The 16572-nt window shown below is 50.9% G+C and overlaps 1 protein-coding gene across 6 annotated transcripts in view; it reads left to right on the forward strand.

Moving 5' to 3' along the window:
- The window catches only part of mycbp2 (MYC binding protein 2), a 76192-nt gene that overhangs the window by 39605 nt on the left and 20015 nt on the right, over positions 1 to 16572 (forward strand). For 3 of the 6 annotated variants that reach the window (XM_056580374.1, XM_056580375.1, XM_056580376.1), the window contains 23 exons: positions 36 to 227; positions 1223 to 1429; positions 1670 to 1807; positions 2257 to 2435; positions 2691 to 2833; positions 3305 to 3405; positions 4347 to 4565; positions 4799 to 5021; positions 5431 to 5549; positions 5694 to 5781; positions 5902 to 5951; positions 6082 to 6254; positions 6747 to 6891; positions 7190 to 7468; positions 8598 to 8653; positions 8746 to 8861; positions 9420 to 9517; positions 10812 to 10928; positions 11536 to 11676; positions 13411 to 13488; positions 14481 to 14708; positions 15711 to 15843; positions 16119 to 16244. In XM_056580374.1, the coding sequence (XP_056436349.1) occupies positions 36 to 227; positions 1223 to 1429; positions 1670 to 1807; positions 2257 to 2435; positions 2691 to 2833; positions 3305 to 3405; positions 4347 to 4565; positions 4799 to 5021; positions 5431 to 5549; positions 5694 to 5781; positions 5902 to 5951; positions 6082 to 6254; positions 6747 to 6891; positions 7190 to 7468; positions 8598 to 8653; positions 8746 to 8861; positions 9420 to 9517; positions 10812 to 10928; positions 11536 to 11676; positions 13411 to 13488; positions 14481 to 14708; positions 15711 to 15843; positions 16119 to 16244 (3349 nt within the window). The remainder of the gene's footprint in view (positions 1 to 35; positions 228 to 1222; positions 1430 to 1669; positions 1808 to 2256; positions 2436 to 2690; positions 2834 to 3304; positions 3406 to 4346; positions 4566 to 4798; positions 5022 to 5430; positions 5550 to 5693; positions 5782 to 5901; positions 5952 to 6081; positions 6255 to 6746; positions 6892 to 7189; positions 7469 to 8597; positions 8654 to 8745; positions 8862 to 9419; positions 9518 to 10811; positions 10929 to 11535; positions 11677 to 13410; positions 13489 to 14480; positions 14709 to 15710; positions 15844 to 16118; positions 16245 to 16572) is intronic. The other 3 variants (XM_056580378.1, XM_056580380.1, XM_056580379.1) reach the window with 2 other exon arrangements.

The following is a 16572-nucleotide window of genomic DNA, read 5'->3' on the forward strand; positions in this document are numbered from 1 at the left end:
GTTGACCCCGTCTGTTGGATTTCCTCCGTGCCCAGACTGAGGAGAACCTGATGGGCATGACCAGCTTCAGGGAGGTCCTGGAGAAGATGCTGGTGATCGTGGTCCTGCCAGTGAGGAAGAGTCTGAGGAAGGAAGTGGAGCTGTTCTCGCCTCACCTGGTCTCCAACACCTGCGGCCTTCTGGCCTCCATCGTCTCCGAGCTCACCGCCTCCGCTCTGGGCTCAGAGGTAAAATTAGACTGTGTGTGTGTGTCACACATGTTGAATCCGTCTGTGCTATGTTCTGGTAAACTAGTTTCATTCATGATCAACCTCCGTTATCACATCAGATCCGGACCGCAATTGAATTCAACCACCCAGAGTCCAATCTGTCCTCTACCATGTTGGTCCATGATGTAACATGGACATTAACTCCTCGTTCCACTCCCTGATCAGTCCCTCCTCCTCCACCTGCCGGCGTCTTGCTGTTGGCTAGTTCGGTCTCTGTAAAGTCCAGCCCGTGTCTTGTCAGCAGCCACTGTTTTTCCAGGTTGCCAAGGCAACAAGATCAATGGGTAGAACATTACATAAACTGGTTTGGGTGTACGCTGAGTCATCTGGAATGTGCCTGTGTTGGGAGGGCGGGGGGGAATATCTGTATTTTCTTTTTTTTGCTCTCCGATTCATTTATCACTCCTTTTCATTGGCTCGGCTGCAGGTGCTGCAGTCTGGACATTCTGTTCCTATTGCCATGGTTACTGCCATAGGCGTGTTGTCTTGACAACTGCCTTCCGACATTTTTATTTTTACCTATTTTCAGCCAGGAGAGCACCTAGATGTCCTGTCCTCTAACCTTGTTATGGTTGTGTCCTTTGGCTGAGCTTTAGTCCAGAATGGACAGAGGGCCAATGGTGACCCAGTACACCCTCTGTATGTTGTTTATATCTTCGTCAAGGACACTGGCATTCCATACTTGGATCTCAGCCATTCACGAGGGCAATAAAATAACTGTTTATGTTGTTGTGGTACTCAAGGCAGCTTTTAATTAAAAGGAGGAACTATATGATTTCATTCCTCATCCCTTTTTCATTTTGATATAAAGTAATGATGCAATAATAATAAAAAAAAATCTTTCATTGTACATTTTGAAATGCATACAAAATACATTGACTACGGTGATGATGTATTGTATGGATGTTACGACCCCTGGCTCTAAAGCTGCCTGTGTCTGTGCTCGCCCCCAGGTGGACGGTCTGAACTCCCTGCATTCGGTGAAGGCCACACCCAACCGCTTCACCAAGACAAGCCAGGGCCGCAGCTGGAACACGGGCAACGGCTCGCCGGACGCCATCTGCATGACGGTGGACAAGCCCGGCGTGGTGCTGGTGGGCTTCTGCGTCTACGGCGGCGGGGGCATCCACGAGTACGAGCTGGAGGTGCTCGCCGACGACGTAAGTAGCCCTCGATATTTAAAGGGTTTTAAACGAACATAAAAAGTAGAGGGCGCGAGATATGGAGGGCAGGATTAGTCAGTTTTGGTTTGATCATGAATCTTCCTTTAGTTCAGATCAGAGGGTTTCCATGGAGACAGTAAATTCGTAATTCAGTGTGGAAAAAATAAAAGTCATAAAAGTGAATATATTAGTGTCTCTTGTATAAAACCCCTCCCTGTCGCGGCCCCTCCCCTCCAGGCCCAGACGGAGCACCCCGGGGACTCGGCCCACTCCCACCGCTGGACGTCCCTGGAGCTGGTGAAGGGGACGTACAGCACCGACGACTCGCCCAGCGACATCTCGGAGATCCGCCTGGACAAGGCCGTGCCGCTCAAGGTGCGCCCGTCTGTCAGGCCGTCTGCTCGCCCGTCTGTTTGCCTGTGTGTTCTCAATGGTGACCCCCCTCTCGAGGGAAGGATAGTGCAGAGGGCAACGTGTTTAAAGGGTCATGTTGAAAGATACTGGGTTTGATCCCCTTGATGTTTATCAGTCCACCCGTAGGCATAACTGAGCTGTATAGATAACACTCCTTCCTGGTCAATGACCGATGCAAAGCCACTACAACCTGAGTTTATTCCCCGGGCGCTACAATGTGTCACACCCCATGGCTCCTAGCATAGGATCGGTTAAATGTAGAGAATACAATTCCCAACAGGGATTAATAAAGTATATCTTCGTCCTTCTGGACGCAGAACCTAACTGCTCCATAATGTTGTGTCAGCTAAATAGTCAACACATCTGGTTTGTTGTAACATCTCTCTTCCTCGTTCCTCTCGCCACACCAGGAGGGGGTCAAGTACGCCGTGCGCCTGCGTAACTACGGCAGCCGCACGGCCAACGGGGACGGCGGCATGACCACGGTGCAGTGCTCCGACGGCGTGGCCTTCACCTTCAGCACCTGCAGCCTGAGCAGCAACGGCACCAACCAGACCCGCGGACAAATCCCCCAGATCCTCTACTACAGGTACAGTACATGTACCTGTAGGGACTCTGTGTCCCTCTCTAGGCATCTTTTCCATCCTCCTCTCTGTCTCCATCTTACTCTCCATCTTTCTCTCACTGGCTGTCACTCATTCTTGGACTCTCTGTCTCTAGTCAGTGTCTGTCTCTCTGTCTTATGTCGATATCATGACCTCCCATTTTGTGGATGTTGTTGTCCTCATATGTGTATCTATCTATCTATACACACAAAGATTGAGTGTGCGCCCTCTGTCTGCAGGAGTGAGTATGACGGGGACCTCCAGTCTCAGCTGCTGAGCAAGGCCAACGAGGAGGACAAGAACTGCAGCCGCGCCCTCTCTGTGGTCAGCGCCGTGGTGCGCGCCGCCAAGGACCTGCTGCAGCGGGCCTTTGCTGTGGATGGTAAGGGCAGGAGGTCCCGCCCCCATAAGCCCCATGTCCGTGTCGACAAGCTCCGAAAGGGCCCAGCACGCAGGGACGAGTGACAGCGCTATGCTAGGCAATGTTATGCTAGGCAATGCTAGGCTAGGCAATTCTACGCTCCAAGATCCAAGCCCAGTCAGGCAGAGTACCATGCTCAGGGAAGCCCGTTTGAAAAGAAGCGATTGAATACAATGTTCATTTATTAATAATTCATAAATATGCAGCTGTACTAAGAGAAAAACAAATAGCCGGTGTTTTGGAGTATCCTGAACTCTTAGACTTGAGATAAGTGCTGCCCGGGGATCAGCTGTGGACCCCTCCTAGCTCTGGGGATGTTGCCCACGCTCATCATGGACATGGGTTTCGTGCATGAATCTGTAGGCTGGCTGGTTGGTTGGTTGCTTGGTCTGGTTCTGGTTCTGAGGCTGAATCTTTCCTCCTCCTCTCCAGCGGAAGACATCCCTGAGCTGCTGAGCTCCTCCAGCCTGTTCTCCATGCTGCTGCCCCTCATCCTGGCCTACATCGGCCCTGTGGCCGCCTCCGTGCCCAAGGTAAGGCCCCCCACATGCTGGGACCGTCTGATAGGCTGTCAAGCCATGTCACCCATTGGTTTACACAGGACAGTTCTGGGGTGTCTTTCTTGCCTTCTACGGAGCGTCACCATTGTTTCTGGTTTTTGTAACAATCGGAAGGAGAGATACAAATTTGGCAGTAATTAAGGGCGGGAACTGAAGGCCTGCTTCGCCCTTAGTTATGGCTCAAACTCAATGATATTTAAACCTTAATGACTAAGTAAGGGATAATGTATAGAACGCCGGTCATTCTCGGGAAAATAAGCCCCGACAGGGCGAACAGGACACCGACGCGCAGCGGAGGTGTCTTGCTTCACCCTGAAGGGGCTTATTTTCGATAATGACCGGCGACGTTCTATACATTATCCCGCTTATTACACGGCTACTTGCCCCAACGAAAAAATAACTACACATGGTGTGTCTTTTTACAATTTATTTGTTACCAGCATTAGTAGTGTTGATCAGCAGAGAAATAGTCCGCCAAAGACTCTGACGTCGCTTAGCAACCGAAGACGCTGGGCTTGACAAGTTACTTGTGGAGTGAAACCAAAGACGTCATTAGAGGCAGAAAGTCCTTTGTTTTCCTTGAAAGCGGTCAATTATACTTAGCAACGGTGAATTATCAAATATTATTCACCGCCGGGAGCTGTGAAGAGCCCATTCAAGTGAACGGAGCGTTCCATCCACGGCATTGAGAAGACCCGTGTAATAATTGCATGTAATTCTCAGCCAGAATCTTGTAAAATGGATAACATGAAGATGAAGAAGCCGCGGTGATCGTAAACGAACCGAGAAAAAGATTTGCGTTTCATTACTAGAATGAATTTGACTAAGAATAAGGCAGGCGACTTCAGTGACAATGTAATGTAGGTCAACCTTATAAAGGCATTCATATCCGTGTTCCTTCCTCCTCCTCCAAGGCTGCCGTGGAGGTCTTCGGCCTGGTCCAGGATCTGCTGCCTTCAGTCGCAGCTCTCAACAAGAAATATGCCCCGCCCACCTTTAATCCCAACCAATCGACGGACAGCACCACAGGCAACCAGCCCGAGCAGGGCCTCTCTGCCTGCACCACCTCCAGCAACTACTCTGTGATCGAGAGCGACCACCCGTACAAGCAAGCTGGGGTCACCCAGTACAAGGTGAAGACCCGTCTCTTTTGTTATTTGTTAATAACTCGAATTTGGTGAAACCTGTATCAATTAATTTCAATAAATCTAAAATAAATGTGTGCCCAATACATTTCCCAAAATGTACTAATGATTAAGCTGTATCTGTTTTAATGTTTAATGTTAATGTTTTATTTCCTTTGCTCTTGCCTCTCCCTCCCTCCCTCCCTCCCTCCCTCCCTCCCTCCCTCCCTCCCTCCCTCCAGGTGTCCTTCCCAGAATGCATCCGCTGGACCAGCATCGAGTTCGACCCCCAGTGCGGCACGGCCCAGCCCGAGGACGTGCTGCGCCTCTTCATCCCCAGCCGCACCCTGCACCTCTCCAGCCTGGCCGCCAAGCCGCTGGCCCAGGACACCATCAACACCTGGATCGAGCTCAGGAAGTTCTCCGGCGCCACCGGCTGGCCCACCACCGTTCTGGTGCTGCCTGGTAGGCTGATACATGGGGGGGATTCTGTTGTACCTTCAGCGTATAGACTGACCCATGGGAATCATGCATAGCTTATTCCTTCAGCGTATATACTGATCCATTGAGGGAGTCCATTAATCCTTCAGCGTATAGACAGCTGGGAAATAAATATTTTTCCGAATGAGTTGTCATGCTGCAAAGAAAAAAAGCCTTCATGCGTTTTTAAAGAACTTAATCAGAGTAACATTCTAATCTGACTTGATAGATCTCTGTCTTCTTTCTCTTCTGTGCTCGGATGTTGTACCCAAACACGTGCACTCCCATCCACCCTCCCCTCTTACTCCTATTCATCCCTTTCCCATTAACCCTTGAGGACTGGCTCTCGCTCGCTTCACCTTGTTGTGACTAACATCTCTGTGTCTGCTTCCAGGAAACGAAGTTCTGTTTTCACTGGAAACGGCCTCAGATTACGTGAAAGACGAGAAGGCCTGCTTCTACGGCTTCAAGTGCGTGGCTGTGGGGTACGAGTTCAACCCTGGACTGGATGAGGTGAGGTGTTTTTGTATTAAAGAGGTCATTAGCTCATCTGGGCTGTTTGGGGCAGTAGCCTGCGGGGGGAACAAAGTGTTTGGCCCGGAAAGGAAACCAAAAACCACAGCCGGTTGTTCCAATGGTTTTCTGTGTGTGTTTCAGGGTATTATTCAGCTGGAGAAGGAGCTGGCCTACCTGGGTAGTGTCTGTGCTGCTGCTCTCATGAAGAAGGATCTGGCCCTGCCTATAGGTGAGGAAACCCTGACAGAGGAGTGAGAGGTTCACAGATGCACTGGCTTTGCACACACACGCGTGCGCACACACTGGTGATTCTATTTTTAACCCACATTCAAATCCTGTGTTTTCCTAGGGAACGAATTGGAGGAAGATCTTGAGATCCTTGAGGAGGCATCTCTACAGGTATCTACATAATTTCCTCCGTCCAAAGACCTCCTTTTCCCTCACCTAATTCCACCACGGTTCACATTAGGAACCTGGTACTGCTTGTCCTTCCTTCAGCGTTCTCAGCTCTGGCCCCCCCTTCTTTCAGGTGTGCAAGTCCCACTCTGGGATCCTGGGCAAGGGTCTGGCCCTGTCCCACTCCCCCACCATCCTGGAGGCCCTGGAGGGGAACCTGCCCCTCCACCTACAGACCAACGAGCACTCCTTTCTGGAGGACTTCATCACCTGCGTCCAGACCTCCAGCGGCGGGCGGCTGGCCAGGTATGCCTGGGCGGTCCACAGCCCATCACTCTGTTGCAAAAGCAACCAATGGTTTATTCATTCTTTGGCAACATGTTAATGTAGAGGAAACCCTAATTTATTCTCTATATGTGTTTCAAAACCTGGTTGGGGCTGAGCCACTACACAATCCCAACCATACATTTAAGTCACACCGCTTGATGTTGGAAGGCATGATTATGAATAATGTCACACAGATATTACCAAGGGTTTTGTATCAAGAAGGTTATTGGCAATTTCTGCAATATTTTACAAACAGGTGAAATATCAGACGGATACAGGTTCAGAAAAGTCTGACTCGGTACTGCAGTATTTGCCCTATCTGTATCGAAATTACTTTGAAGTGATGAATCAATAAAAAGCTACTCTTTTATCTCGCTAACCTATGTCACCATGATTTATTAAACCCCCCACATTGTCCTGGCTCACCCCTCGACGGTTCCTCACCACCTCCCCCCCCTGTCCCTCCCCCAGGTGGCTGCAGCCGGACTCCTACGCCGACCCCCAGAAGACCTCCCTCATCCTGAACAAGGACGACATCCGCTGCGGCTGGCCGGCCACCGTGGCGGTGCAGACCAAGGACCAGTACGGGGAGGTGGTCCACGTCCCCAACATGAAGGTCAGGGTGCTGCTCCACCGCGCCGCAGGTCCACACTGGACTACATGTCCCTGATATGATATGCATTGGGATTCTGTAAATGTAATGATACTATATTACGATATATATGAGTTTCTAATTTTTTTGGGCGGTTTTATCTCTTGCGTCGTGTCTCACGTCCGCCATTGTATTTTAACTGAATAAAACCTCCAGCAGTCAGTGTGTAAATAAATATTTTTCAGAGTAGGCTGTCATGCATATTCATTCAAACTGAATTATTCAAAATCTTTTTATTGACCCCCCTCCTCCTCCCGTCCAGGTGGAGGTGAAGGCGGTGCCCGTGTCGCAGAAAAAGTCCATGCAGCAGGAGAACACCTGCAGCAAGAAGCTTCAGAGGCTGCCCGGGTCCGCCACCATCGCCACCGCCACCGCCAACGCCACCTCCTCCTCCTCCTGCTCCGCCTCCTCCAACTCCTGCTCCCCCTCGCTGTCCGGCGCCGACCTGACCTTCGGGGGCCTGCCCACGCCCCGGCTGGAGGCCACCTACGAGCCCGTCATCGTCAAGGAGGCGCGCTACATCGCCATCACCATGATGAAGGTGAGCTCCCCTGGGGACGGTCGCCGGCCCACGGCAGGCGGTGGAACACTGCACACAGGAAGGTGCTATGTGTTTAGCACTGTTTGAAGTTGTATTTGAGCTTAACAGCAAAACATAATGGGTTCATACAGACATTAGAGCAAATATATCAGTAAAATGGTTGGAATAAGTACATTAATACATAATGTCAAATGAAGGAGATAATGAAGATTAAAAAATAGGTGAAATGATATTATAAAGGGACATCAAACCCTGAAACCCGCTACAGAGGATAAACTCCCTGAGCTCTACGGGGACTCAAACCATTAAACACACACCATGGACCAAAACTGCTGACAGCGTTATTGTCTCCAAGGTTTTCTGGGAGAGAATCCCAGAATTTAAGGGCGATAGGAACTATAAGCAGATTCCCCACTTGTCAACCGGGCTCCTGAAATAGCCAGCATACTGCCGTCAGACAATCTCAGTGACCTAGCCGGACTATACTTGACTTATCGTATCCCGGAGATAAAGTCAAGAATAGGATGACTTTTAAAAATTATTTAAAGAATATAAAAAACATTTCTTAAAGATACAGTGACTAAGGAAGGGATTGGAGCGCAGGGAGATAGGAATCCTCATCATATTGTGTGTCAGAATTTTAGCAGCAGCTTCTGAACTAATTTCCGGTTCATGATGGATTTCCTGGGTAGGCCAGATAAAATTGCATTACAATAATCCAGTATGCTAGACACGAAAAAGTGTTTTTGTTTTTCACAGTAGGCAATGGAGATAATGTCATGTACTTGAGAGACATTTCTGAGGTGATAATAGCCTGTTTTGGCAGACTGTACTGGTGTGGTATTTGAAACTTACATAACTATTGCAGATAACGCGTAGATTCCTGACGTGGTTTTTGGCCTTCAGACTCGCTCCTTTTTTTTTAAATATTATTTCCAATAACTAGGACTTCCGTTTTGTGCTTAAATGCGGGACAAACCCAAGTTTGTCATTCATACGGTCAAATACGGACCTCCGTTTGTGGAACATCATTGAAAAGAGTCTTCGTCGGTCACCCTTTAGTTGTATTTCCCCATTGACCTCACAACTCTACAACTCCCAACATGTCTGTTGTGTTCTACCTTTCCAGGCATATGAAAACTACTCTTTTGAGGAGCTGCGGTTCGCCTCCCCTACTCCAAAAAGGTACGACCCCGTAAATCCAAGGCATTCATCGAGTGCTTTGGTATTCCCTGCGCGGGGTGGACTTGACAAGGCTACATGTGCTTCTCCCGCAGACCCAGCGAGAACATGCTGATCCGCGCCAACACGGACGGGACGTACAGCGCCAACTGGACGCCCGGCGCCGTGGGCCTCTACACCATCCACGTCACCATCGACGGCATCGAGATCGGTAAGGCCAGGAACGGAACCTCCACCGTAGGGGCCTAATGGGGAGCGTGTTCCCTTTCATCGCCGTAGTTACGGCGTCGCCTAGTTCCCAGGCGTACTCGTCTCACGACGAAACGCCTAGAAAGAGGTGCTTCGAATATAGGTTATTAACAATGGGGAGGGCGTAACTTCCCAGCATGCTTCGGGGTAAGGGGCGATATCCATATTAGTGACATGGGTTTAGCGATGAGAGGGTAGACGCAGGGGCTTTTGATAGAGATAGCCGTTTCTGTAGTATGTTTATTCGTACGATTATTTGCCAAAATACGCCCTATCTATTCTCTTTAGTCTTTGTGGTTGTTGTTACTGCATGTTTGCGGTTCTCATACCGTGGGTCTGTTCACTAGCACAATTCCCAGAAGGGAAGAGAAAGGATGTCCCGTTATGGTACACCAGGCTAACGCTACAACTCCGGACCCCCCTCTCAGCCTCGGCGCCTGCTCCCCCCCGAGGGAGCAGTGGCGTGTTTCGGTCAGTGGTTCCACACTCTGAGATGACGCTGCGACTCTGTGCCCTGTAGATGCCGGACTGGAGGTGGAGGTGAAAGACCCCCCCAAGGGAATGATCCCCCCAGGGACCCAGATGGTCAAACCCAAGGCCGAGCCTCAGCCCAACAAGGTCAGCCCTCAGCCGGCGTTAAAGGGCTTCTGCATCGTGCACATACCCCCCCCCCCCCCTCCAAAGCCCCAGCCCCTCCACCCGCCACATACACACAAACACACACACTCGATACTAAAGTTTCACCCCCTGTGGGAGCGGGTCTTTAGCAGGCTCCCCCTCACCCCTACCCCTACCCTTAGCAGTAGTGTAAAGGATAGTGTAAGGACGGTGTGAACATGAAACTAACACTGACTTGGTCCCCATTACAGAGGCAAAGAGAATAATGCGGTTGCATTCATCAGAATCCCAAAGTAATTGAAGCGCTTCCACCAACAATATTTATTCCAGTGGTTTTATCTCCCTGAAGGGCGCATTTCAATACCTCCTCCCGAGTACAGAACAAAGCGCTTGCACTGCATCCACACCCCGCTCTGTCCCTCACCCACCCGGCACCCAGCAAGCGGCCAGGCACACACACGCAGAGAGCCAGAGGCGCCCAGCAGCCTGAATAGAATGACAACAACCCACAGACACGGAAGGCTATTTCTGGGTGACCTGACACCGCAGTGTGTGCGTTTGACGTCTAACCTACAATGGAAGGGGGGAAAACGGGCGGCAGCCACGCAGCTATGACATCATCAGCCCTGTCTGTTTGCCCAGCGGGAACCTGCACTCCCTGCCTGCACACACGCATGCAACACTGCTTTCACAACCTAAAGTTGATTCAACTTTACACTGCTCAGCATGGGTGTGTTTGGGGGGGGTGTGTGTGTGTGTGTGTGTGTGTGTGTGTGTGTGTGTGTGTGTGTGTGTGTGTGTGTGCACAAGTAAGAGGACGCATTACCGCACCACTTCTAGTCTCATGCCCTGCTTCTCCACCCTATACCTGCGCCTCGCTCTTGAATCCTCTCTTGTTCTCAATCTGTCTGTCCCTCTATTTCTCTCTCTTTGTCCCTCTTGCTCTCCTTCTCTTTTTCCCTCTATCTCTCTCCTACTTTTCTGTCCCTCTATTTCTCCTTTTTTCTCTCTCTCTCTTTCTATCTCTCTACCTCTCTCTACCTATCCATCTCTCTCTCTCTCTACCTATCCATCTCTCTCTCTCTCTCTCTCTCTCTCTCTCTCTCTCTCTCTCTCTCTCTCTCTCTCTCTCTCTCTCTCTCTCTCTCTCTCTCTCTCTCTCTCTCTCTCTCTCTCTCTCTCTCTCTCTCTCTCTCTCTCTCTCTCTCTCTCTCTCTCTCTCTCTCCCCCTACCTCCCCCCCCGCCGCTCTACCGTGGCTCACCGTCTTTCCTGTCTCCCTCTGCTTCTCTCAGGTCCGCAAATTTGTGTCCAAGGACAGCGCAGGCCTGCGTGTGCGTAGTCACCCCTCTCTGCAGAGCGAGCAGATAGGCATAGTGCAAGTCAATGGCACCATCACTTTCATTGACGAGGTAACCGCGCACTAGACCCCCGGGGGCAGAACGGAGCACTTGACATGACGAGAGCGGAGCGCCGTCCACGTTTACTTCCAGTCTCCAACCCCGCCCCCACCACCCCCTCCCTCCTCCTCCCGTTGTTATGAAGGGCTTTATATAGGGACTGATTGGCACTAGCATGACGATCACCATTGGCATCTTAAGCGTAATGACTGTTACTTCCACACTCATGAGTTGATGTTTTTTTTTAATTGCCCTCCTCGGTTTTTACTAGCGCTTGGCTCCCAGGTTGGCCCCCGTTTTCTTTTAGTTCTTGCTTTTGCTTCATGGCGAGACACACCGAGGCGGACACGGAGAGACTCTTGAGAAGTATACTCCCCTGGAAGGTGGACTGTTCCGAGTGTGTGCAGGCCCACCGCCCGTTTAACCCGTATACAAATAGATTCAGAAACCCGCCAAATCCCTAGCCGTAGCGCCCCGATTTCCTCCCTGCAGTCGCTTCTCCCGGGTCTCTCTCGCTGTCTCCCAGGGGTGCATACTATTCTATTACTTCTTCACACGTCCACTTCCTCTGCCTCCGGTAGCTCAGTCGCTTGTCCCCCCCCCCCCCATCTCCCCGTAGATCCACAACGACGACGGCGTGTGGCTGCGGCTCAGCGACGACACGGTGAAGAAGTACGTGCCCAGCACGAACGGCTACTCGGAAGCCTGGTGCCTCTCCTTCAACCAGCACCTGGGCCGAAGTCTGCTGCTCCCGGCCGACGTAAGTAGCAGGAGGGGCCATCCCTCCCTCCTTCCCCTTCCCCTCCCATGCCCGCCCCCCCCCCCCCCCCCCCCCCCCTCCTCCCCCCATCTCCCCCACCTTCCATTCTGGTTGGACGGGTCAGGCTTGTGTGTCATGGCGGTTAAGTGCTGCCCCCTGTGTACTTGCAGAAGGGTTCTGAATGTGTGTATGCAGGGGCACCGGGGGGGAGATGAGTGGATGAAACACCCACTGACTTTTCCTCACCCCCACCCTCAGTTGTAATCCCCTTCCCATAACAGTTCCCCTGTTTTTAAAGCATGGTGTGTTGGGAGATGCCACACGCAGTAGAGTTGACTTGCATGACGTGTACTGTTGTGCCAATACTACCACTACTTAACACTCGGGATGGGTTTCGTGCCCGCACGGGACTTCAAGTTTTCACCACTAACCCACCATTTCCGAAACGACCCTCTGGCCGTGCATGTCACATGCCACGCAAGGAGGAAATGTGTGCCGCAACGCAAGCACGGTGGGGCAAGTTGTTTGGAGGAAAGCGGCGTTTCTGGCCCCTCATTTGTCTAGTTGAGTTCAAGTTGAGCCCAGTGCACAACCAAACCAGGCCTACTGCAGAGACTTGACTCCAGGTTATGGTCTGATCGCACGGTTGAGTCTTGTGTTGTCCTCATCGCCTCAAGAGTCATGATTCATTAAGACACCGGAGCATGTGTCAAACTCCTTTTCTGTTTATTTATTTCTTTTTGCTCCATGGCACAACAAATCCTCCCAGACAACAAGACCAGTTGAGGGACGCTGTGCTCCAAGGCGGGGCCAAAACATGGACATTTGGGTTGCCATTTGAGGCCGGGTGGATTTCTGTCATGAAGCAATCACTGGTTTAGACTATGGCAAAAGAGGGGGGGGGGGGGTGCTGTTCTATTCTGCTGCTCCAGGATTCCACCTTTTGCCTTCCTGGGCTGTTTCTCTGGTGTTGAGACGGCTTATGTCGGTGTGAGGTTTCTGTTTGAACAGCATGACACACTACATCATCCAAGTGGGGGATTTTTTTGGAAGTTTCTCCTTGTTCCCAAAAAAATGATGCTTTATGTTGTGTACTCCATTGAGAAGTTCTTTGGTTGTGATTTCAATCGCATTGCTAAAATATGAACCCTAAAATTTTACTCGAAACGGAAATAAACAGGTGTGTACAATTTCTGCAGTATCTTTTGGGTGAGCATTTGATTCCAATACCCGGAAGCCCGGAGGGCTTCCAGATTGGACAGCCATCGTAGGGTCTCAATGCCTTGTGCCGCTTCACTACTTCTGCTGATCTGCTTCACTAACATCCTATCTCCCTCTTGCTCTCGCCTTCCTAAAACCGTGCTTCCTATTGGCCTTATTCACCTAGCGGCCATCTTTGCTCCATACGTTGGCTGTCTCGGGCTAGCGTTTGGAACCAAGATGGCCGACAGTTGACATAAAGGCCCATGATGTCAACATTTTAGGACACAATGACAACAAAAACTTCCTTCCAAAAAAATGAATCATCCCTTCCCCAACTCCTTCCTCTACCTCTCTATCTCCTCTTTCGTTCTTTCTATTGCTCTCTCTCTCCCTCTCTATCTTTGTGTGTGTGTGTGTGTGTGTGTGTGTGTGTGTGTGTGTGTGTGTGTGTGTGTGTGTGTGTGTGTGTGTGTGTGTGTGTGTGTGTGTATTACTGTCCATGTCTTGACTGTCTCACAATCTGTTGCTCAGAGTGTCTTTAGCGCTAGCCAAGGAGTCAGTGACACCGGCTTTTTGTCGTGGACCCCCTTAAGTGTTTTCCCACCACAGGTGAGTGGTTCTGTTTCGGAGCGGCGATTTGTGTTCAATCTCTGTAGCCCGTCTGCCCTCTAGCTCTTCATCAGCCTGTCAATTTGAATTTCTAAGGGCCGCCCCCTCCCCCCCGCCCCCCCCCCCCCCCCCTTCCCGACGTCGCCTCTCGCTCTCTCTCGCTCTCCTGGTCCGTTAAAAGAGGCAAAGGGATCGAACCACAGTTGCATGGTTGTTTCTGTTGTGTGGTTTTCCCCTTTCTTTGACCGTCCCTAAATGTACCGACATGACATAATGAATCCAAAGACCTTTGGTCTGACCATCAAACTCAACAGAGGCGGACTGTGTGTGTATGCTTGCATGGGGACTGGGGAGGGGGAGGGGGAGGCTGGGGGGTGGGGGAGAGGAAGGCCACAGTCCTTCCAGTTGCATGAGCGGTCTGGTTTGAAAGGCTCCCTCCCATGTTTTTAATGTATGCAGATACAAACACCACGTTTGTGTCATGGCATGTCCCCCCCCCCCCCCCCTTGAGATAACGACACAGAACAAGTGGCCCATTCCATGTTTCCCCAACACACTCATTTCGCTGTCGCCCTGTTCGATCAATGATATACTATCATGCTTCCTTGTATAAATACGGCACATGTTGCCTTTGTCGCATTGATTCCAACGCTTCACCGTGTTGACAAGAGGACTCGGAGGACGACCGCGTTCTGGGTGATCAAACCATCTAACCGCCTCTCCCCTGGCTTCACTTTAAACACCTGTTCCTGGAATCATTTGTCAGAATCAGTTTATTTAAATGATACAGCGCTGGATGTTGCTGACTTATGCTTAAGTGAGGCCAGGAGAGACTGCTCCCAATTTCTGATCACCCAGACCGGGATTGTCCTTTTTAAGAAGCTTATCCGGAGCTCTCGGAGACTTTGTTTGTTTGTCTTTGTTGTTGTTTGTGTGTCCTGGCGCCGCCATGGCGGGCCCCTCCTCTAACCGTGCGTTCCTCCCTCTTGCAGGAGTCCAGGGCCCCCTCGGAAGAGAGGGTGAAGGAGGTGGGCGGCCACCCCTCCCCCGAGGCCCCTGTGCGGGAGCAGAGCAGGGAAGGGCTGGGCGGCGGTGGCCCTGGGCTTTATAAGGTAGTGAAGACCGGCCCCTCTGGTCACAACATCAGAAGCTGCCCAAACCTTAGGGGTATCCCCATTGGAATGTTAGTACTGGGGAACAAGGTCAAGGCCGTAGGCGAGGTACGCACTCAACCCCCACCCCTCCCCCACCCTCCTAAACCAACTCTATAATAAAATGGTTGCTTTCTTGTTTTGATTGTTGACCGCACCTTTAATAAATACGTCTTGTTACTGATTGTTCTTGTGGTTGTTGGAGTGATTCCCTCTCTGTGCTAGCAGGCTGAAATCACTCCCCTTTCTTTTCTTGTGTGAGCTGCATCACCTGTTTGTGAACATGAGAATTGTGATTTTGTCTTGTGGACGGGAATCATTGTGGTGCACACACAGGTGTTTTCTCCCCCACAATCTTTCAAAATCTCCTAATTTTCCTTTCTTACTACGACTTTGCTGACCGGCACGCAACCCAGCGTTTCCCTCTTGTTCACATGCATTTGTCTTGAAATGCAGGGTGGTTTCATGTTTTTTCTTTGTGCACCTCGAAATGCATCCTTTCAGCTAGGCGGTGTCTCTCTTGCATTCCTCTAACAGTCTTTCTCAACCCTAACCCTATTACTTTCTCTGAGCTTCCTAAATGGTCTCGGGACGGGTTCTGATTGGCTCCGCCCACCCAGTGGGATCTGACCTCTCATTGGCTGCCGTGGTGTGTCATGCTGTTCTAGAGATTCCTCCTCCTCCTCTTGCGCCTGTTTTCTGGAAAAAACTCTGTCTGGATCTGCGATGCGAAGCCTGCACACATTAACGCCTCCACCTGTGTCTTGTTTGTCCAAAATGATCACATTTTCCTGAAAGTCTTCAGCTAAGTGTCTGTAATCAAATGGTTTCTAATGAAAGTATTACGTTCTGCCTTTTGATTGTTATGTCATGCAAATTGATGCCTGTATCTGTGACTGATGGTGTGGACCACATTTCTAATGTAATGATAACACACTTGTCCGATGAGTGTGGAACATGGCGTCCCACGCTCCCGGTTCAGGGCCGAATCGGTCTGTGTGTTGCATGCGTGGCCAGCTCCATGCAAAGCCGTGTGTTGAGTGTGGATAAAGAGCGTGGTTTGTGCGTCAGGTGGTGAACTCGGAGGGCACCTGGGTTCAGCTGGACAAGAACAGCGTGGTGGAGTTCTGCGAGAGTGACGAGGGCGAGGCGTGGTCCCTGGCCCGGGACCGCGGCGGGAACCAGTACCTCCGACACGACGACGGTAAGCAGCAAAGCCCCGCCTCCCGGTCACTGACCCCGTTATCAGGGTCCGAAAATACACCGCATCGGCAAATAGTTTACACCCAAACAGCTGCTCATCACACCGATCGACCCTGTATGATGTAGCGATGGCCAGTGAATGCAGCCTTTTTTTTTTTTTTTTGACAATGCATCCCACATCCGCAACAATCAGGAATCTCCTGTGACCTCGTATTCAGCCCCATGATTGGGGAGCTCCTGTCCTAACGTGTGGCTCGCCCCTATACCGTCCTGCAGAACAAGCTGGGGTGGAGCACAACGGTCAGACCCCGCCCCCCAGCCCCTTCTCTGTGCAGGCCTTCAACAGGGCCGCCGCCTCCAACGGCGCGCAGGGCTTCGACTACGGCCTCTCCAACAACAAAGGTGGGGCCATCTCGGCGTGTCTCGGGCCACCGCCCGGCACATACCCCGGATAGTTGTTGTTGTTTTTTTAGAAGACACTTTTTCAGAAATTAATCTTTTCCTCATCGCTTAACTTGGCATGCCTCCGCTTTTCTCTTTTACGCCTAATCACTTTATGAATTCCTATTTATTTATTTTTTTTTTTCGTCATCGGTGGAGGTTGTCGTCGTCGTTCCCTTGGAAACGCACTGCTACAGAAATGAAAAGGGCAAAATCCAAACCCGTTGGGCGTGCAGTACGCTTCCGACGATTAATCAGTCCTCTGTTGAAGCCGCCGCTTATTCGGATT

The sequence above is a fragment of the Gadus chalcogrammus genome, chromosome 20 (genome assembly GCF_026213295.1).
Source record: "Gadus chalcogrammus isolate NIFS_2021 chromosome 20, NIFS_Gcha_1.0, whole genome shotgun sequence".
NCBI classification, from domain to species: domain Eukaryota; kingdom Metazoa; phylum Chordata; class Actinopteri; order Gadiformes; family Gadidae; genus Gadus; species Gadus chalcogrammus.